At 43.8% G+C, this 22298-nt stretch overlaps 1 protein-coding gene across 2 annotated transcripts in view; it reads left to right on the top strand.

Annotated features, from left to right (window-relative positions):
* ARHGAP42 (Rho GTPase activating protein 42) overlaps positions 1-22298 on the top strand; it is a 160743-nt gene that overhangs the window by 132869 nt on the left and 5576 nt on the right. For both annotated transcript variants that reach the window (XR_014525172.1, XM_083499416.1), the window contains exons 14-23: positions 853-927; positions 2640-2724; positions 3972-4030; positions 5245-5350; positions 13586-13745; positions 14518-14662; positions 16457-16837; positions 18779-18935; positions 19042-19104; positions 22125-22204. Coding sequence is in view for 1 of the 2 variants with exons in the window: in XM_083499416.1 (XP_083355542.1) it covers positions 853-927; positions 2640-2724; positions 3972-4030; positions 5245-5350; positions 13586-13745; positions 14518-14662; positions 16457-16837; positions 18779-18935; positions 19042-19104; positions 22125-22204 (1311 nt within the window). In the remaining variant the exon portion in view is untranslated. The remainder of the gene's footprint in view (positions 1-852; positions 928-2639; positions 2725-3971; positions 4031-5244; positions 5351-13585; positions 13746-14517; positions 14663-16456; positions 16838-18778; positions 18936-19041; positions 19105-22124; positions 22205-22298) is intronic.

Raw genomic sequence — 22298 nt, 5'->3', positions numbered from 1 at the left:
TCCTCCTTGCCACAGCAAAGAACTCGCAGGGAATAGTATTGCTTGTTTATGTCAAGCCGTGGTTTAAAGTAAACTGGGCTTGAATGTGACTTGTGAAACAGCTGAATGTAAGCCACAGTTTCAATGCAGTTTTAGGTGCTTAATCATACTCAATTTAACTTTGTGAATAAAATGTCATTGTGTTCAGTAGGGCTAATTTCTGAGTCCAACCAAAACTAAAGTGCTGAAAGCTAAAATAGCATATGACGAATTAACAGTTCCCAGTATTTCCGAAACCTTTTCCTTTCTAAAAAGCTGGTTCTTCAATACTGAAAACAGTAGGAATCCGGAGTTGTTTGACTGAAAATGCTGGTTTGTGAACTATCTAACTAATCAGGAGAGGGATCTTGCACAAAACAAACTCAGTACAGGAAACCAGACCATTCTGAGACTTCCAATGGCACCAGAAACCATGAAATTGTAAATGTGGACATAATGATGAGGATTTCAACTTCAACTGCAATACTTTCATTTGCAAGCCTGAAAAGACGGCTTTATACAACCTGGTTCTGTGCCTGTTTACTTGGAAGTATCTTCAACTCAGTTCAACAGAACTTGCTCCCAAGGTGTAGATCTGTGTGGCTACAATCCTATTCCTGTTTATTTTGTGAATAAGTTCCACTGTGTTCAATGGAAATTACTCCTAGGTAATTAAGATTACTGCTTTGGGGGGGGTTAAAAAATAATTTGCTTCCGTAAGTTGCTGCAGTGAGAGAGGAACAGTGCCGATATTATAAGTAAATCAAATTAGCTGCCTAAATGCAAATGTCTTAACACGGCAAAAACTTACATTTTCTATTTTGGCCTTTGAAGGTATCACAATTTTGGGGTTGTACCGAATAGGTGGCGTGAATTCCAAAGTTCAGAAGCTGATGAATACCGTATTTTGTAAGTGTGGCTATGTGCCATCTTGCTTCTTTGAAGTCTTCTATTATTGTGTATAGTGCTGTGTGTGAAAATTGGGTATACAAGCAGGAGCAAATGGAACAGGGAGCATGTCAGCCATTCCATTTTAAATAGCGGCCTAGTCAACAGTTCATTTTAAATGGGTTTGGTGGCTGCATATGTTTTGCATTTAGCAAAGTCTGAAAGCTGGCGCAGCCTCTCCTGCTTTTAGATGGGGTTCCTGGGTGTATCAACACCAGCTTCCATGGTGTTAGGTACCATATATAAATAAGTTTCAGAGTGAGTTCTTTTCTTCTGGCTGAGATGGATTTCAACAGAGGTTTAGATCACATTTTTGAAGATATGGTAGAATTTATTTCGTATCCTATGTCATGCTCCCATTGGTCTTTAATCGCAGTGAGGGGATTTGTAGTATCTTGGAGTAGTATTTTTAATATTGCAGGTACCGCCCCTTTGCTGTGTCCCTCTGTTTTAGGATGAGCTTTTTCAAACCCAAACCCAACCCTCACACATACAAGCAAACCACATTGCAACCAACCGAACACAACCAACCAAACTTTAGATCCTCCAATCTCTCACAAAAATAAATCCATAAATAAAGGACTTACTCACATGATTCTGACACAAGAATCCTGCCCAAGCACCATGCAATAGAACGAAAGATCAATATTCCCCCCCTCCTCTTGCTTTTCTCCCAACTGCATAACGCACATGACAACAGTGTCATAGCGAATGTAAACAAAATGTGGAAAAGACTATGAATTGAAAGTGGAGACACTGTATTTCTCTGTGTTTATTTGCTTGTTTGTTACACGAGAAAAGTTTTAATGCAAACTAATTTCTTTACACGCTGCACTTTCTCCAGTGCAAGTAGAGATTTAGGCATATAGAGCACTCTAACCCTCTTCTGCCCTAGTGTGATAAACAGCAGAGGTTTCATTAAAACTCTTCTATTTATGCATCTCTAATAATAATTAATAATAATTTTATTTATATCCCACCCTCCCCAGCCGAAGCCGGGCTCAGAGCAGCTAACAACAATAAAAATAGGGCTTTAAAGGTTAAAACCAGCACCTTAAACCTGATCCTGTACTCCACCAGGAGCCAGTGCAGCTGGTATAGCACCGGGTGAATGAGTAAGCATTAGCAAAGGACCCTGTCGAAACCTCATTTGCTCATTAGGAGGGAAAGCCAGTAGAGGCTTAAAGCCCTTTTCTCTCAGTTGAATGAATGCATACACAAACTGGCTGAGTTATATAATAGACTTCCTTGCCATCCATGGCTACTCTAAGGACAGATAACAAACCTAGCTGCTTAACCGCCAGCTTGAATGTTGTTCCAAGTATGTCATTGATTGCGTAAGTCACTCACTGGATACGTAGCAGGGTCAGAGATGCGGCACTTAGGGAGGGAAAGCAGGATAAAAATGTTTTAAATAAATATCCCAAACTCAAAAATTATCACTGGCAGAGCAATGGAACAGCAAACTTCTTTAACAGGGGCTGCTGGTGAGTGAACCTAGGTAGGATCTTACATTTGCACAGAATGAGCTGTGTGTTTCCAGTGGTTGGAACCATAGAAACTGGATGACTCTCGATACATGCGCTTAATGCTTCTCCTTCCATTGATGTATTGGGGCAGTCATGTCAGATATTTAAGACACATTCTACATTCACCTCCTTTCTCTTTCACAGCTCCAAAATCCCCTCCCGACATGGACATCGATTTGGAAATTTGGGACAACAAAACTATTACCAGTGGACTAAAGAACTACCTCAGGTGAGTAAGCTGTGCGGTTTCAAAATTTCTTGTTTCCTGCTAGCTTAACAATATTTCTTTCACCCTGCAATCCCGGTGTAATATAATGGGGGAACAGCACCATATAATATCGGAGATAACCAGCCAATATTCATTTATATTAATAGCTGTCTGTTCCGGTTATTATGCACCATAAACCCCTCTGCTTGCATCGAGGCCTGTTTAATTTCTAAACGGTTATCTAATGTTCACAGCACCGGGCAGTAAATCTCTCTTTAATTGGCAAATTTATTCTGTCAAAACGGCGTAGCATTATTTTCCTAACACGACGTTCAAGTAGGGTAAACGAAACTATAACTCCTGGAAGAGTTCTCATGAGTTTTGTAGTATAGGTGATTACATTTGTAGGGGTATGAAAAAATAAATAAATACCAGCCTGCCATTCTAGGAAGGCTCTATTCCATATACCCTCATGTAGTAGAAGTAAGTTATGCTTCTACGAAGTAGAGAACCTTTTCTGCGTGCTTCCTTAACTCTGGAATGCCAGTCAGCACTCAGGGCTGATTTCCTTAAGAATGGATAGGTTGGATCTTCTTGCAGTCCATGGGACTCTCAAGAGTCTCCTCCAGCACCAGAATTCAAAAGCATCAATTCTTCAGCGATCAGCCTTCTTTATGGTCCAGCTCCCACTTCCATACATCACTACTGGGAAAACCATAGCTTTAACTATACGTACCTTTGTTGGCAAGGTGATGTCTCTGCTTTTTAAGGTGCTGTCTAGGTTTGTCATTGCTTTTCTCCCAAGAAGCAGGTGTGGCCTGATTTTGTAAGGCAGCTTCGCATGTTCCAAATGCTGGCTGGAGACAAGAATCAACAGGTGATTCTTCCACTTGAGGATTCAAATAAGCAGCCAGACATACACAGCCCGGTAATCTTAACAATTGGAATGATCAGCCCTGTAGCAGAAAGGAATCTGGCAATTGTCCACAGTTTAGTAGGCAAGCGTGCTCTCCTCCCGCGTTGTCTGTTTCACTCCAGCAGGGCATGCCAGGATGACTCAATTTGTCTTTTCCAACTGTACTGTTAATTTCTCCTCCCAACTGTACTGTTGCTTGAAGTTTCACTTGGAGCTATCTTTTGTTTACATCTTAGCAAGTTTAGGGTGGAGCAATAGCAAGAGACTATTTTGCAACCAACAAGAAATTTGGATAATGTACTAAACTCTTCTTCTTTCTTCCCTCCCCCCCCAAAAAAAATGTTTTACCCAGGTGCCTTGCAGAGCCCCTGATGACCTACAAGTTGCACAAGGATTTCGTCGTTGCCGTCAGTAAGTGAAAAGCTGGTGACCGCAAATCGTTGGGAAACCTTGGGAGAAACTTGCATTCACCAGCTGCCCAGGGATTTTGTTTGAGAGATAAGGCTTAACAGTGGAAATATTGGGCATAGGGCCAAACTAGCTAACTGTGTAAAATCCATATGTGTAAACCCAGTCATGTAAAAAAATAATAATTGGGGGTCTAGTTTTCAGCTGCAATGACCTGGGTAGGGCAAGGTGTGGGGAACCTTGAAGCTTCCAGTTCCTGATGAACTACAACTCCCATCAGCCCCAACAAGCATGGCCAATGGCCAGGGATGACAGGAGTTGTAGTTCTGCAACATCTGGAGGGCCAGAGGTGGTTATTTTTATTTATTTTGCACTCGCATAAATACAGTACAAAACCAATGATAAAATCCATTCGTAACTAAAATGCACGAAGTAAGCGATTCCATCAAAGCATTAAGAGCATCTGTGATTAAAACATACAACAAAACAAGTCAGTTTTTTTAAAAAAAAAAACAACAACAGTTGAAACCATTAGATAAGGGCATTTGAGCCCGTTGAATGCCAAAATCATAGATCATAGAATTGTAGGCTTGGAAAAGGACCCTGAGGATCAGGTAAAGGTAAAGGGACCCCTGACCATTAGGTCCAGTTGCGGACGACTCTGGGGTTGCAGCACTCATCTCACTTTACTGGCCGAGGGAGCCGGCATACAGCTTCCGGGTCATGTGGCCAGCATGACTAGGCCACTTCTAGCAAACCAGAGCAGCGCACGGAAACACCATTTACCTTCCCGCCAGAGTGGTGCCTGTTTATCTACTTGCACTGCGTGCTTTCGAACTGCTAGGTTGGCAGGAGCAGGGACCGAGCAACGGGAGCTCACCCCGTCGCGGGGATTCGAACTGCCGACCTTCTGATCGGCAAGCCCTAGGCTCTGTGGTCTCCCGCTTTTGTTGGACTACAACTCCCATCATCCCTGACCTCTGGTTCTGCAAGTTGTAGTCCATCAACATCAGCCCCATATGGCATGACCAGTGGTGGGGACATGCTGGGAGTTGTAGTCCAGTCACATCTTGATGGCAACAAGTTCCCCATTCCTTGTTTAAATCAATCCTTAGAGCTAAAATGCAGCCTGTTTTGTTCCTTGATAAGTTTTTTTTAAAAAAAACAAACCAATGTATTGTGTGTGTTTTGTTTTTTAATCATTATTATTTTAATAGAGTCTGATGACCAAAATTACAGGGTGGAAGCAGTCCATGCACTTGTTCACAAACTGCCAGAGAAAAACCGAGAGATGCTGGACATCCTGATCAAGCACTTGGTCAAGTAATAATTATTTTCTTTCCTTTACGGTGATGGGGCCGGGAGGAGAGATGAAAGGGAGGGAAGATGCTTCTGTGTAGTTTATTTTCTGGCACCACTCTTCACCTTCCCTAATTGCTTCGTTCAATGAGATGAAATTATGATTATTGAAAATTATGATTATTGATACCGCCCTATATGATGCTTAAGCTGTCTAAGGTTGTGAGCAAAGAGCTGCTGACTGGAATTGTATTTGTTGCTGGAGCCCTGGAGGTTCTCGACAAATAAGCAGCGCACATTAAATTAACCCTTTAATTGTAATTGCCCTCTGTTTCTGCCAGGGAGTGAGTCTGTGGAAAATGAGTCTGTGGAAAAGAAGCTCAAGGCCCTTTCATCTCCTGTAATACTTTCATGTCTTTCTAAAAAACACAAACTGAAATGGCACTGCTCTGCTTAGGCCTAATGTTTGTGTGCTGTAGGAAGGAGTCTTGTTTCCTTCTCGTTTTCCTTTTGTTGAGCTTTCCAATTCAGAAAACATCACGGGGTAGTAGCTGATAATATGATATATAAAGTACGTGACATTAGAATTTTATTTGATACTTACCAAAGAAATGGAGGGAACTCAGAGGCATGATAGAGCCTAAGTTAAATATGTAACCTATATATGTGTGTTTATGAATATATGTATGTTTACTGAAAATCAATAAAAACTTAATTTACAAAAGAAAATATCACGGGGTAAAGCCCATAAAGAAATCTATTTGGAATAATTAGGTGTTATACTTGGGTGGATGAAGTGAAAAATGTTTATATATAGCGGACAGATGGAGAATCAGAAGTTCTTTAGCTTCTTAACTTTTCTTTCTCTTTTCTCTTCTCTTCTCTTCTCTTTTCTTTCTCTTTCTGTCTCTTTATCTCTTTTAATTCTTTTTCCGTTCCATCTTTCTTTCTTTCCCCTCTTCTCTTTCTCTTTTTTGCCCCTGAATTAATGTTTTAGTTTGGACAAAAAAAAAAAGACATTTGATAATAATCTTTGTATTTTTCTTTATAAATTGTTTTCATGAAATGAAAAAGCATCCCACCAAAAAACAAAAACAAAAAAGGGAATAATGAATCTGTTGGTAGAAAGGAATGGGGAGGGATGGTTGGTTTATTTCTAAATAAATTGCTTTATGAATTAGAATGGGTGACTTTCACATGTCAATCTATGCGTTCACCTGCGTGGCTAGCTGAGATGCGCATTCTCATTTCCAGAAGACCGCAGCAAGTGATGGTTTTGCTGGTGTGAATCTGTGACCATGGGTAAAATTTCTGTCTCAAGCATAGTGTTTTTGGCTGGATTTGATTTACACATTTAGTTGCCTGTCAACAAGACCTGGTTCGTACATGCATGCATACTCATCGCTTGATTTCTCTGCACATTATTACTGGAAAGTACTACCTTTGGTGCTTTAAGGTAGGAGATCTATGATGGCAGCATTTTTTCATCTCCGCTGAGCTAAGCAGTTGGTCCCTTAATTCTCTCGCCCTGACCTCGCCACTGTGATCCATGCAACGGTCACCTCCAGGCTTCATTATTGTAACTCGCTCTACACGGGGCTGCCCTTGAAACTGACCCAGAAACTCCAGCGGGTGCAGAATGCCACGGCGAGACTCCTTACGGGGTCCTCGTCGCGGGATCACATTCACCCTATGCTATACCAGCTGTGCTGGCTCCCAGTGGAGTACAGGATCAGTTTTAAGGTTCTGGTTTAAACCTTTAAAGCCCTATACGGCCTAGGACCCTTGTACCTACGGGACTGCCTCTCCAGGTATGCCCCACGGAGGACCTTAAGGTCTGCAAATAATAACACCCTGAATATCCCAGGTCCCAGGGAGATTAGACTGGCCTCGACCAGGGCCTTTTTGGCCGTGGCCCCGGCCTGGTGGAACACTCTCTCACAAGAGACCAGGGCCCTGCGGGATTTGATATCTTTCCGCAGGGCCTGCAAGACGGAGCTGTTCCACCAGGCCTTTGGTTGGGGTTCAGTCTGATTCTTTTCTTTCTGTATAAGAACAAGCATTAAAGAGGCCTCCTAGCCCACTCACAGGTCCTTTATAAGACCAGTGGTAACAGTTGGCCCTGGAGAATTTTACTCTCAATTTTACGCATGGACTGCCATCTGTCCAGATTTTAATTTGCTCTGAACTAATTTTAAGATAAGGGAGCGGGTGGCGCTGTGGGTTAAACCACTGAGCCTAGGACTTGCCAATCAGAAGGTTGGCGGTTCGAATCCCCGCAACGGAGTGAGCTCCTGTTGCTCTGTCCCTGCTCCTGCCAACCTAGCAGTTCGAAAGCACGTCAAAAGTGCAAGTAGATAAATAGGTACCACTCTGGCGGGAAGGTAAACAGCGTTTCCGTGCGCTGCTCTGGTTTGCCAGAAGCGACTTAGTCATGCTGGCCACATGACCCGGAAGCTGTACACCGGTTCCCTCGGCCAATAAAGCGAGATGAGCGCCGCAACCCCAGAGTCAGCCACGACTGGACCTAATGGTCAGGGGTCCCTTTACCTTTACTTTAATTTTAAGATGTATTTTAATTAATTGATTGCCTGTTTTTATGTTCTTATGTTCTTTGTATACTGTGTTAGTTTTATGTTAGCCGCCCTGAGCCCGGCTCAAGCCGGGGAGGGCGGGGTACAAATAAAAATTTATTATTATTATTATTATTCACACATGCATGTCATCGTATGGTGTAATCACCTGGTGATGATCATGCCTGTGTGAACCAGCTCCCAAGTGTACAGCAGTTAAAGTACCATAAAAGTGAAGTGAAGTGATGTAGATTCATTTTTGTACGTTTCAAAATTTACATTTTGTAAAGCACACTGAAAAACCTGTGATGTCACAACTGCAGGATATGAGTAAAAAAAATCGAAATAAGAGTTGTACAAATAAGCAGATCTTGCTTCTTACTCTGAGGACTGGATTGTGGAAGCTATTTTTGCATGCTGTGCCATCTTAATATAAAAGAGGAAGGAGGAAAATCACCCCATAACTCACACACCAGTCTGCAAATTGACAATATCCAAAACTTCACATTGGCCTGTAATAATAGTAATAGTTTCAGAAGACAGTGATTTTGTTTTTTTGGAATAAAGGATATTGCCACCTTTCCCTTACCTTTCAATACCAGATTACTTTTCGCAGGGAAAAGTAAAGCAGGCCTATGGAAAACTGGTTTATTAAAAAGTTCCAGCTTATTGGCATTCTGAAAAAAAGTAATGTTCTAAAACTTCTCAAAGAACCTAAGCCTTTGAACCTGTTTGCTGATTGGTGGCTAGCCATTACTTAGAATGATATCAAATTCCATTTTCTGTTTTGTCATCTTTACTATCCAATTTGTCACCATGGTAACCTAAAGCAACATAATATTCTGTGTTGTGGGCGATAAATTCAGAGTGAAAGGGGGACTGGTTTAGTATTCCTACCTGTGTTTGGACCCTATTTGTCAAAGTCCCTTTCTGGATAAGGAACTGAAAATCTGCAAAGTACCCTGGAGCCACCTGACTTAACAAAATGAAGCCGAGAAGCGCCATGATTTTTATTTTATTTTTAATACATATAGTTCAGAAATACAGAGTTCTGCAGAATTGAGCTGCTAAATTTGAAACTGAATATTTTACCGAACTCAGGACTGCTGGCAAAATTGGCAGCCTTTGTCGGGTTCCTCCTGTAACTCTCCGTAGTAAATAACTTGCCACATAACTGAAAAGGCTCCCTCTCTTTTACACTTCAGTGCCAACCATGTTGACCATGGTCCACCTGCACCATCAGAAGCAGTAGGCCTCAGGTTGACAGTTGCTTGGAATTTCTGGTGGGAAGAATTTCTGGTGCGTTCTTCCTGCAGGCATCTATTTGGGCACCATGGCAACAAGATGCTGGACCAGATAGGCCACTGGCCTGATGCAACAAGGCTGTTCTTATTGTCTTCCTCAGTCTCCAAAAGCAAAGCTGGGTCTAGAAGCAGCATGAGAAGATGGTGCAAAAACTCACTCTCCAGATATATGAGAGCCAAAGAGTGCCACAATGGGTTCATTCCATATCAAGCAATCCAATTTTTAATGATTTTTTTTTACCTGATGTCATCCAATTTTTTGTATTCTTGCTGAACAATCAAAACAAAGTTTAAATCTAAAGTTTTATATTTTTATCTCCTCCCGTTTTTGAGTTATGAGGTTTTTAAATTCCAAAAAAATGACAGTTTTGGCCTTGCCGGGCTACACAAAAAGCTCTTAGAAATAGGAAACAATCAATACAGGGTTTGGGGGGGATTTTTAATCACTTTTTAAAATTTTAAACTTTGTAATTTAACTTAAAAAATTGAACTAAGTTGATCAAGTGCCATATCATATTAAAGCCCATGATGTTCTGAAGAAATTAGTATTTTCAGTTTTAAAATATATCAATTCTGGGCTGAGCTTTAAAGGTTTTTGTTTAGTCCGGCAAGGCCAAAATTGTCATTTATTTATTTTTTTAAAATTTCAAACCCTCAAAAACGAGAGGAGATAAAAAAATTAAAAACTGAGATCTGGGACCTTTTCTTATACTACTGTTAGGAAACTGATACTGAAAGCAATAGATATATGATGGTAAGGTAAAAATAATTGGATCACTTGACATGGAATGACCCAATGTGAAATTGACCTAATCTAGTTGGCCCTGTTTTGGTACGTGTTTCCACTATTCCTTCCCTGTTTAGCAGAGAACCTGTCAGGGAACTGCCATCAGAGCTAGAGGCGGAGGGAAGGCTCCAGAGGGATGCCGGAGAGGGTCCCAGTATGGAGAGAGGTAGCCCATCTGCTGGGGAAGGAAATCAGTGTAACACCAGTGGAGAAGGGGGGCAGATGGGAGAATCGGAGAGGAGGCTCCAAGACCAGTGGAGAGAGTACGGGTACTCCGCTGCCCACACCCTCCCTGCGCAGAAGACTTCCGCGCAGGGAGAGTAGGAGGAGACTTGGCGTCAAAGAACTTCTTTGCTGGAAGAAGTTCAAGAAACGCCCACTGACGGATTCTGCCAGCGACTGAGACAGCCACGAAGCTAGAGGCTTTCCAGACAGAAAGGGTTCAACCAGGTAACCTAGCCAGGAGTGGCGGCAACTTACGCACGAGCAACCCCTAGAACCATTACAGAACCACTTCATAAAAACACAAGGGCTGCAGGTGTATCCCGCGAACACTCCATCCCAGGACCAGGAAAGTCCCCTTCTACATTGGGGTCTAAATCTTGCCACACATATGCAGACATTACAGCAGGTCCCTGTTCCTTTCAGCATGTAAAGGTAAAGGGACCCCTGACCATTAGGTCCAGTCGTGACTGACTCTAGGGTTGTGGCGCTCATCTCGCTTTATTGGCCAAGGGAGCCGGCATACAGCTTCCGGGTCATGTGGCCAGCATGACTAAGCCACTTCTGGCAAACGAGAGCAGCGCATGGAAACGCTGTTTACCATCCCGCTGGAGCGGTACCTATTTATCTACTTGCACTTTGATGTGCTTTCGAACTGCTAGGTTGGCAGGAGCAGGGACCGAGCAACGGGAGCTCACCCCGTTGCGGGGATTTGAACTACCGACCTTCTGATTGGCAAGTCCTAGGCTCTGTGGTTTAACCCACAGCACCACCCGCGTCACAGGCTAAATGGCACCTTTCTGTAGCAATCCCTAGAAAACTCCTGAGTGATTCTGCCGAGTGAAGGATTTATGATGAGCACCCATAGCCCGTGGTTCATCCTGCTCATCGCTTATCCAAATAAACAAGCAACATTTTCACAGGCTTCATTCTAAATGAAGCGTTGAACCCTGCCATCTGGAATGAAAATGGTCTGATTTATGTACAGGTAGGATTGTTAATGTCTGTTGAATGGCATGGTCCGTTCACCAATATGTCTGCCTCACTACATAATGAAATGAGAACCTGCGTAGCTTTAAAAACCGACTAGGTGTTCCTAACCATAGATCATCTCTAACCTTTGCGTCGTTGGGAGTTCTTTTAAAGTGATGCACACCAAATTTGCTCTCCATGTACATTTGTCAAGAAACCTTCATGGCCCAGACAGTAGATTACTGTTGCCATCTGCTGATGGAATCATCCCCCAAGTCAACCCTGCTCCGGGAGTGAAATGTGTACTGCAACGCACTCTGGTGGTGCATTTTGGAGAGTAAAGGCTAAGCTGCTATGTGGTCATGAGTAACCTTCAAATTTTATTATTTATACCCCACCCATCCGGGTTTCCCCAGCCACTCTGGGTGGCTTATTACAGCATATAAAAAAAATAATAATACATCAAACATTAAAAACATCCCAACATAGGGCTGCCTTCAGGTGACTTCTAAAACTTGTGTAGTTCTTTATCTCCTTGGCATCTGAAGGGGCCGGGGCGTTCCACAGGGCGGGTGCCACTACCGAGAAGGCCCTCTAGGCCTGGTTCCCTGTAACTTCACTTCTCACAGTGAGGGAACCAGCAGAAGACCCTCAGCGGAGGGAAGTCAAAATGACCAGGGTGCTGGAACAACTCCCTGGAAACGGACGAGTCTGAATGTTGGGAGATTTAGAACAGACAAAAGGAAGTACTTCGTCACACAGAATCCAACTTCTGCGAGGGAAATGAGAAGTCAGAGTGGCTTGCAGGGCAGGGAGTCCCATTCATGTGCCCTAAAACATAATGAGTTGTGTAGGTTTCTGAAAGCCGAGTGTGCATAGGTCCTAGGAGATGCTGTGTGGGGAGCACAATGCAGAAAGTGGTTGTTTAGGATATATTTATAATAAAGTGGTTTGAATGAACCAACCCTGTCTATGGCATGAGGCTTTTAGCTCCAGTAGCTTTTGCAGAAAGATTCAGATTGGTGTACTTCGGTTTCTGCTACGCACTGTCAGCTTCATTTGTTTGTGGCCCTTTCTAGAAAAGAAGGAAAGAAAAGCTGAGAGCAAATGAAAAATGCATCTTGCTTGGTTTCTGCCTCAGTTAGGAAAAAAGTTCATAATTGAAGTGACTTGCTTTTAAATTCAAGAGAAATAATGTTTGTTATTGTAATAATTAATAATAATAATTTATTATTTATCCCCCACCCATCTGGCTGGGTTTCCCCAGCCACTCTGGGCGGCTCCCAACAGAATATTACCGTATTTTTCGCCCCATAAGACGCACTTTTTCCTCTCCAAAAATGAAGAGGAAATCGGGGTGCGTCTTATGGGGCGAATGCCTGCAAGCCTCGCGCGCTCGGCAGGAGGTCCCACCGGGTGCGCGAGGCTTGGGGCGGCAGCCTGTCGCCCGAAGCACGGGGAGCCCTCAGGAGGGCTCCCCCTGCTTCGGGCGAGTGTCTGCAAGCCTCGCGCACCCGGCAGGAGGTCCCACCGGGTGCGCGAGGCTTGGGGCGGCAGCCTGTCGCCCGAAGCACGGGGAGCCCTCGGGAGGGCTCCCCCTGCTTCGGGCGAGTGTCTGCAAGCCTCGCGCACCCGGCAGGAGGTCCCACCGAGTGCGCGAGGCTTGGGGCAGCAGCGGACTGCTAGCTTCTAGGTGCGCGCAAGCAGTCCGCTGCCGCCCCAAGCCTGGCGCACCCGGTGGGACCTCCTGCCGGGTGCGCCAGGCTTGGGGCGGCAGCGGACTGCTTGCGCGCACCTAGAAGCTTGGGGCGCGCTGACCTCAGCTTGCCCCAAGCTTCTGGATTAGCGCAGGAGTCCGCTAGCCCTGGGAGAGGCGCCCGGCTCTCCCACGCTAGCGGAGACCTTGCCTGCACGCAGAAGCTTGGGGCGCGCTGAGCTCCGCACGCCCCAAGCTCCTGGTGTAGCGCAGCGCACCTGGGGGGGAAATAATTTTTTTCCCCTTTATTTCCCCCCCAAAAATCTAGGTGCGTCTTATGGGCCGGTGCGTCTTATGGGGCGAAAAATACGGTAATTAAAAACACGATAAAGCATCAAACATTGAAAACTTCCCTAAACAGAGTTGCCTTCAGATATAGCACCAGTTGGTTGCAGAAATGCATTGAAACTTGCAGCCTTTCTTAAAATATGCAGGGCACAACCAGTAAAAATATTTTTGGACTCCTCCTTCCAGTCAGCTTCCTTTTCCATGAGGGGAAACATTTACGTCATTCTGAGGTGTATTACCATGTCAAAATTATAAGCCTGATAGTAAGAATGAATAATAACCCTGCACCTCTTCTTCGAACAGGAAGTTAGTGGGTGATGATTAACTTCCTCCTTTTTTAAATTGTTTTGTTTTCAGGGTATCACTACATAGTCAGCAAAATCTCATGACCATCTCTAACCTTGGAGTTATCTTTGGCCCCACACTGATGAGAGCCCAGGAGGAAACGGTGGCGGCAATGATGAACATCAAGTTTCAGAATATTGTGGTCGAGATTCTTATCGAGCATTACGAAAAGGTAGAACACTGGAATCTTGTAAAACTTATTGAAAGGCACATGCTTAAAAAATAAATAAACCCAAAAGCAGAAACGCCATATAACCTTGAACCTCACATTTGCTGTTCCATAGCCTAACGTATATCCCGTTCATGTTTGATAATGGGAAGAGCAGCTTCTTCTTCCTTGATTCTTATGTTTGTGGTAGAGCCTGCAATCATCTTCTGAGGTCTGGAGGATGGCAGCACAAGAACAGGCCTTTTCTGTGGTGGCACCCCGTTTGTGGAATCCTCTCCCTAGGGAGGCTCGCCTGGTGTCTTCATTATGAGTCTTTTGGTGTCAGGCGAAAACATTCCTCTTCTACCAGACTTTGACTGGTTAAACAGTCTGTTACCGTTTAAATGTGTCAAGGGGGATTGCCTTTTTGATATTATGTATTTTGCGTTTTTATGTTGTAAACCTCCCTGTGCTCTTTGGATGAAGGGTGGTATATGAGTTGTAGTAGTAGTAGTAGTAGTAATATAGTAGTAGTAGTACTAGTAGTAATAAATAGTAGTAGTAATAAATAGTAGTAGTAAATAATAATAATAATAATAATAATAATAATAATAATAATAATAATAATAATAATAATAATAATAATTCATTATTACTACTACTATATTATTGTTATTGTTGTTGTTGTTGTTGTTACTGGAAAATCACAGCATTAGGCTGTTCGTTGTCTCTTGACCCTAAATGAAATATAGCTGCTCCTGAAAGATTCTCAGTTATCCTTGCTTTTAACTGACAGATATTCCACACAGCCCCAGACCCCAACATCCCTCTTCCGCAGCCTCAATCCCGATCGGGCTCAAGAAGGACGAGAGCAATCTGCCTTTCTACAGGCACTCGCAAACCAAAAGGACGATATACCCCGTGCCTGGCAGACCCAGACAGTAAGTGCATCTTACTCCACTAGCACATTCTCACTTACTGAAGTTGGCAGTTAATGGATGGTAGCAGTTGTTTTGCTCTGAACATAAAGGTATGCTGCTCTACAGAGCTGTGTTCGCACGCGCGCGCAGAGGCAAATCTTGCATTATCCCCTGAAAGGTTCCGAGCTTTTCCTGTTTGTTTTGTTTCGCTATTCTGCGCCCTGCCCCACCCCATCCTGGCCCAAGCAAGACCATCTTGATGTGCTAAGGCAGAGTGGAATTTGTTTAGTTTGAAAGACAGGTTATCCGCATTCGTTTGCCCTCTGCACCAGTGAAATCCACCAAGGAACCAGGTTCCTATTCTGTGCCATCCCATCAGCAGGGAGATGCATGATTGGTTGCAGAGCACAGTCTTCAGAGCAAGAGGGTGCAGCATCCCTGCTCAAAATAAACTGGTCTGGTCAGGGTCATTGCCTGAGCGAAAGACTGTGTGGGAGCTCATGTATCCTGCCTTGAGCTCCAGGATGGAAGAAAGGCTGGGTGTTAATGGAGTAGATTTATGAAGTGGTGTCACTGTGCATTATAGAGGTGTTGACGGAACGATTTCTGCATGCCTGGCAGAGGAACTGCAAGTGTTTATTGCCCAACGGTGGCATTGCATTCATTGCTGGTGGGTTGAGATCAGGGCTTATCGCACTTCTATGTCTGGAAGGCTATAAGGATAGTTTTAGCTCCTAATGTCATCCAAATTCTGCTCGAGGAAAGCCTGGCATCCGCAACCTGTGTTAAGTAAGGGTGCAAACCTGCACGTATTTTCGTAGTGGGCAAATTCTGCTTCCACTAATCACAAAGGGTTACTAAGCTTGATCAGAATGCTGAAGTTCTACCTCCTGACCAGTAGGGGAGCCCCACTAAGTCTTCCTCTGACTTCGGAGGCTTCGCCCAGTATGGCCCATTCATTTAAAACCCATCATCATAACAAGAAGAGCTCTTTTACCTCTTTAAATTAAAGCCAGATTCTCTGTAGCCAATACCAAATTATGTTGGATTTTGTGCCAAGGAATAGAACTTTTTTTTTAATATTTAATATTTTTATTTTTTACCAACCACCAAAACACAAACAGTGAAACGCCGCCCCCCACCCCCCGGCGGCTGATACATTGGGTACACATAATCAATAATACCACATTCAAAACAACCATATGTACAATTTTATATGTTAAGACTCCTCCGTCCATAAGGTTTATTTAACTTTTAACATTTTAATTGCCCCAAATTGTTCAAACCTACCCAAATAATTCCATATCTTCTCAAACCAATCCTCCTCTTTCTTACTTAAACCCTTTCATTCTGTGTAGCTTCACAGTTAGATATTCTAAAATTATAATATTATTCAGTTTTTTCCTCCATTGGTTCACCTCTAACTCCTCTGCATTTTTCCAATTATTCGCTATAACCTGTCTGGTTGCAGTTACCATCAATTTTACCCATTTACAAGGTATAGAACTATTAGAAAAACTCAAGTCCTGGTGAAGACTGGCACTCTCCATTTAGGCTAAGGTTGGGCATCCTGTGGTCCTTCATTTGTCATTGGACTTCAGAACCCATAATCCATGATTGTTGACCGACTTGGTTGGGGCTGATGAGGTTGGAGTCCCAACATTTGGAGGGGCCACAGATTGCTCACCCCTGATTTAGACCATTGCTTGGATGCTAATGAGCAAGTAGTGTTGCCCTCCTGCCCACAAGAAAGCAAAATTGCACCCTGGTAAACATCATCTATTCTTCCACCTCCCCAACCTTTCTACCTTACAGCTGATTCCTACAGCAGCAGCCCAGACAGCACCCCGATGGGCAGCATAGAATCCCTTTCATCTCACTCATCAGAACAAAACAGCACCACGAAACCTCCATCTTCTCAGCCCAGGGATAAAGCCGGAGGAGTTCCATGGATTGCTTCGTCCCCATCATCCAACGGGCAGAAAAATTCAGGCCTTTGGACGCCGAGTCCTGAATCTTCCTCAAAGGAGGACACAGCAAAAACAGACATGGAGTCTGACTGCCATAGCGTCACTTCTGTCACCGGTCCAGAGACCATGACTCCACCAACAGACCTGACCAAAAAAGGACTATATAGCCTCTCCGGATTGAAAAGGTCAGCGGCTTCCTCCATCCGGTCCATCCCTTCTGCCGAAGGTGAGCCCTGTGTGTTGGCTTAGAGTTAATAAGGAAGATTTGCGTGAAGCTTCGGTCACTGTAAGGATTTGTACTTGAGTGGCAGAGCATTCTCTCTTCTCCCCTCCTGCCACTTCCATCTGTTCTGGGGGTTCCCCCCACCCCAACCCTCTGGATCACATTTGAAGGGGGGGGACAGGGAGGGGGGGGAAGTCCCATTGCAAAAGCGAAAATCCTTGCACTGCCTTAGTTGAATACCACCTGGTATATTTAACATTATGTGCAAAAAAAGAGAGAAGAATATAAAATGAATCTGGTGGTGCTCCTTTTTTAAAAAAAACAACAAAAAAACAGCCTGTAAGGATGTTTTTCTCCACTGAATTTTGGCTGACTAGACAAATCTGGCAGAGCACCAATAAAAAGTTAAATAAAGTCATGAAAAGTTAAATAAATAAAGGGTGTTTGCAGCTATTTGGGCCAAATGTTAGGCATGTTTTGAAAATTCCTCATAAGGACAGAATAGTTGAAGAACAAATCATCACAATGTTGTTTGCAATAATTGCGCGTTTCTGTGTTAAACTTCCATGTTTATAATATATCTAAATTGACGTTGACTATAATGATTATATATCCGTTGCTGTAAGTTTAGATAATTAGAAAAAAGGCAAAAAAATACCCCACCAAAGCTTAGTCAAACAGAAAATTCCAGGTCACCAAAACCTGGGGTGTCAGTAGTTTCTTCACCATTTATGTGTCATGTCTGGATTTTAAGCTAACCGATCCTGGAAACTTTGGCAAACACATTGTCTTGAGAGACATCTTTATCATTTCCAGTGATTACATTACAGAGCCTATCTCTCATCTCATCCAGTGATAAAGATCAGGCTGCTTCGTTATAGTGTAGGCTTGTTTCTGTATACTGCAGGAAGTTTCCTCTGGCAAACATCTCATTCAGCATTAGCAACACATGGTGCATATTCAGCAAGGGCAAATTTCAGAGGCTTGGTCTCTGCCGCAAAGTCCAGGGAGGTAGATTTTTAATGTACTTTTGTGCAAGGTAGAAGCAAGAGGAAGGTCAATCCTTTCCTTACCATAGGAGCCTTATACCAAATCAGACCATTGGCCCATCTAGCTCTGCATTGTCAACACGGACTGGCAGCAGCTCTGCAGGGTTTCAGGCAGGAGTCTCAGCCCTGCCAGGGATTGAATTTGGGATATAAACCACAGAGCCTAGGATTTGCCGATCAGAAGGTTGGCGGTTCGAAACCCCGCAACAGGTTGAGCTCCCGTTGCTCGGTCCCTGCTCCTGCCAACCTAGCAGTTTGAAAGCACGTCAAAGTGCAAGTAGTTAAATAGGTACTGGTCCGGCGGGAAGGTAAACAGCGTTTCCATGCACTGCTCTGGTTCGCTAGAAGTGGCTTAGTCATGCTGGCCACATGACCCAGAAGCTGTACGCCGGCTCCCTCGGCCAGTAAAGCGAGATGAGCGCCGCAACCCCAGAGTCGGCCATGACTGGACCAATTGGTCAGGGGTCCCCTTACCTTTACCTTTTACACACAGGGGAGATGCTCTGCCACTGAGCTTTCCGCTACAACTGCCTCTCAGCTTGCTCTCTCCACTGCATGCGGTAAACAGGCAATTGGAACAAACCAATGGGGAGGTCAAGTACCACCCTGAGCGAAACAGACAGTAGAGCACAAGCCTCTTAATCTTAGGGTCATGGGTTCGAGCCCTGTGTCGCGCAAAAGATTCTTGCGTTTCAGGAGTTTGGACTAGATGACTTGGTTTTCCTTCCAACTCTACAATTCTATGATTCTACTGCCAATCGCCCAGCTCCTCGTGGTCTTGCAGTGAGGTGGTGGCAAAACGGGTTCTCAAGCCTCTTGTTTTCTCGCCAGGTGCTCAATAATGGGTTTTTTTAAATCTGCTTGAGATCATTTTGTGTGACGCTGTTTTACTCAGGTAACAAAAGCTGCAGCGGTTCGGTACAGAGCTTAACATCTCTGGATGCCAAAGAGACACCCAAGGCCCCAGCAAACCCAGACCTGCCTCCAAAAATGTGCAGGAGACTGCGGCTCGATACGGCGTCAAGTAACGGCTACCAGAGACCGGGATCTGTGTAAGTCAACCCAGAGGGTTGTGGCGCATGTTTGCGTGCAGGCATTTGGGTCCTCGGGTTGTTCTGAAGAGCGTGTGTAAACCAGAAATGATTTTGTATGTTCCAGGGTAGCAGCGAAGGCCCAGCTGTTTGAAAGTGGAGGCTCACTTAAGCAGACTCCCTCAGGAAGGTAAGTGGCACTTCACAATTCCTTCTTCCGTTTTCCGTATATATACATGGTTTTATTATCATGGTCTCATTTCCACCATGCAATCATGAAGGCCCAAAACTTTTTTTTAATAAAAAAAACAACACCCCAAATCTAAGAATTCAGAGTAAAAAGAACTTGGATTTTATTTTTTTAGTGTGACAGTGCCCACACCTTGGGAACTCCCCGCCTATTGACATTGGACAGGTGCCTTCCCTGTTCTCTTTTCAGAGCCTGCTTTTGGTTTAGGCTAGCCTATCCAGACATGTATGGGATGTGGGTGGCGCTGTGGGTTAAACCACAGAGCCTAGGACTTGCTGATCAGAAGGTCCCGTTGCTCGGTCCCTGCTCCTGCCAACCTAGCAGTTCAAAATCACGTCAAAGTGCAAGTAGATAAATAGGTACTGCTCCAGCGGGAAGGTAAAATGCGTTTCCGTGCGCTGCTCTGGTTCACCAGAAGCAGCTTAGTCATGCTGGCCACATGACGCGGAAGCTGTACGCCAGCTCCCTTGGCCAATAAAGCGAGATGAGCGCCACAACCCCAGAGTCAGTCATGACTGAACCTAATGGTCAGGGGTTCCTTTACCTTTACTTATCCAGACATGTAGAATGCTGACGTGTGGTTTTTAGCTTATATTTTTGACGGTTCTAAGTTGCGGGGGTGTTACAGATAATTTCGTGGTTTTATTCTTTTTGTCAACCACTTTGAAGTTTGCTCGATTGATTGTTTGTTTGTTTGTTTACAATCAAGCGGCATATAAATTTTATGAAATAAAGAAATTTAAAAGTTGGGAAAGCCTCCCTTCATTTGAAGCAGGTTTGGGTTTTCCTCAAGACAGCTTTTTCTGCCAACTCCCTTTCTTTTTCCCAAGGAAACAACCCTTCCCTTGGAGAAGGGAGAGGGTTAAACAGTGCTAGAAAGATATCAGTACAGATAGAAGAGACCAAGGGGTGTATTGGTTGATCTGGCCCCATAGCTGACCTTAACAGAATCTTCTCTGTTCCTTGTTATGCTTCATTAGGAATATTCATCGGTGGGTCGGCTGATTTATTATAAGGATTTTTATACCGCACTTTATAGTTACTGTGCTATTTACAAAAGGAATAAAATAATTAAAATGTAAACAAAATAAGTTTCGGCTCACAAAATGTAACTATAACAAGTTGAAAGGCCAGACTCAGGAAACTACCAGCTTCTTAAAAATAGAGGTGTCTTTATATAACCATCTTAACGTGTACTAGAAGGCCTTATCTTATTCCAGAGAAAGAGAAACTTCCTAAAGGACATGTTCCACCTGACAATGTTACTTTCACACCCTCTCTTCCTGGCTGCATCAGATGAAGCTATCTGCAAAAAGATAGCATCTCACCTTCACAAATGCACACAGTGAGATCTTTTCTCAGAACATCAAAGCTCCTTAGGCTGTTAATAGTTCAAGGTGGGTGATTAGCAATCGGGAGCAAATCGCATTTCGGGCCACAGGCTTGGGAGATGGGAAAGAGCAGGCACAACAGTTGGCTGCAGAACAAGCCAGAGATAACAAAAACACCATTTGCTAGATGATAAATGAACTGGCTGCAGTCAGAATGCCAAGTCATGGTTTGCACAAAACACCAAGCTGTATTTTGCGTTCCAGATGTACAGGCAAACTTACCAAGTCACTCTTCTTAATGGAGTGTACGAGAGAAAATTCAGAGCTGATTGGAAAGGAGCTCTGGTTGAATTCGGAGCTTTCCCTGGGCTGCATGCAGGAACCATCCAGGAGACAATGGGCTAACTCCCAGCACTATCAAGGATTTAAATCATATTAGCAGTGAACTTCTGAGGCTCACCCGCCCCCAGCTCCTTTCCCTCCCTGCCTTGCCTTTTCACTTCTCCTAAATGATATCAAGCGCCAGAACAACTTGGCCACAATAAGGAAACTCTGCCCATGGTATGACTATTTTTCGCCTACCCACTTCGACTCTCTGGCACCCTATCTGCATAACCTAGCAATTCTAAAATATAGACACACTTTTACTCTTGCAAGATAGAATGTTTTGCCCTCGGCTGTACTTGAGGGACGATTCCAACAAATTCCACACACAAAAACGCTTATATCCCTGTGGAGATGGTAGTACAGAAACCCTTCTGGCTTGCACTCTTTAAAAGACTTGTGGAATGAGGTCATCACCCCTCTTTTATTGTCCATTCCGGGTCGCCCAGCCACTGCCACAGTATCCTTTCTCTTGGCAGATCAAGGTGAGCAGGTGACAGCAAAGGTTGCAAGGTTTTTAGCTGGGGCAATTAGAATAAGATCCACTATTTGACTATTGATTCAAAGCCCTAAAACGTATTTTATATCATTGACTTTTTATTTTTATTCTTCGTAAATCGTATTGTTGTTTTATTGCTATGGCAGTTTCTAGCCCCCTTCTGCCTTTCTCATTCTTCAGTTTGCATGCCAGCCTTCCGTGCCGCCATCTTGAATAGATTACCTGGTTGCAGGGCTGTCTTACAAGCCACTAGGCCCAAGTACTGTTTAGCACTCTCACTAAAGGTACAAACTGAATACACATCCTACATGTAAAACATATTTCCCTCCACCACCACCACCCAAAAAATCCTGGGAACTGTAGTTTAAGGTTCCTGGGAATTGCAGCTCTCTGGGGGGTAAATGACAGTTCCAATGATTCTTTGACAGCAGGGATGTGCTTCAATTTGTTTTCAATGTGTGGTGTGTACACAGATTCAGGCAGGTAGCCGTGTTGCTCTGACGCAGTCGAAATAAATTAAATAAAAAATTGTCCAACTAAAAATTGTCCAACCTTAGAGACTAACTAAGTTTGTTCTGGGTACTGTATAAGCTTTCGTGTGCATGCACAGTTCTTCGGAGTGCCCCACTTTTTTCCGTCTCGCACCTCTCAATCAATGGCCACTTCATTGACTGCTACCAGCAGCATTCACAGTGTGAATGTTTCTGTTTCTGTAGCAACATAAACCATGCTTGTTTGTTTTTCAGGCAAGCCAAAGCCATGTATTCCTGCAAGGCTGAACACAGTCATGAACTCTCCTTCCCTCAGGGAGCCATATTTTCCAATGGTAAGACTTCTCCCGTTGTTGTTGTTGTTGTTGTTGTTGTTGTTGTTTATTTTCCAATGGTAAGATTTCTCCCATTGTTGCTGTTGTTGTTGTC

Source organism: Podarcis liolepis (assembly GCF_965112155.1).
Source record: "Podarcis liolepis genome assembly, chromosome: 4".
NCBI classification, from domain to species: Eukaryota; Metazoa; Chordata; class Lepidosauria; order Squamata; family Lacertidae; genus Podarcis; species Podarcis liolepis.
Note: the sequence above shows the minus strand (reverse complement) of the source record. Positions and strands in the feature narration are given on the sequence as shown.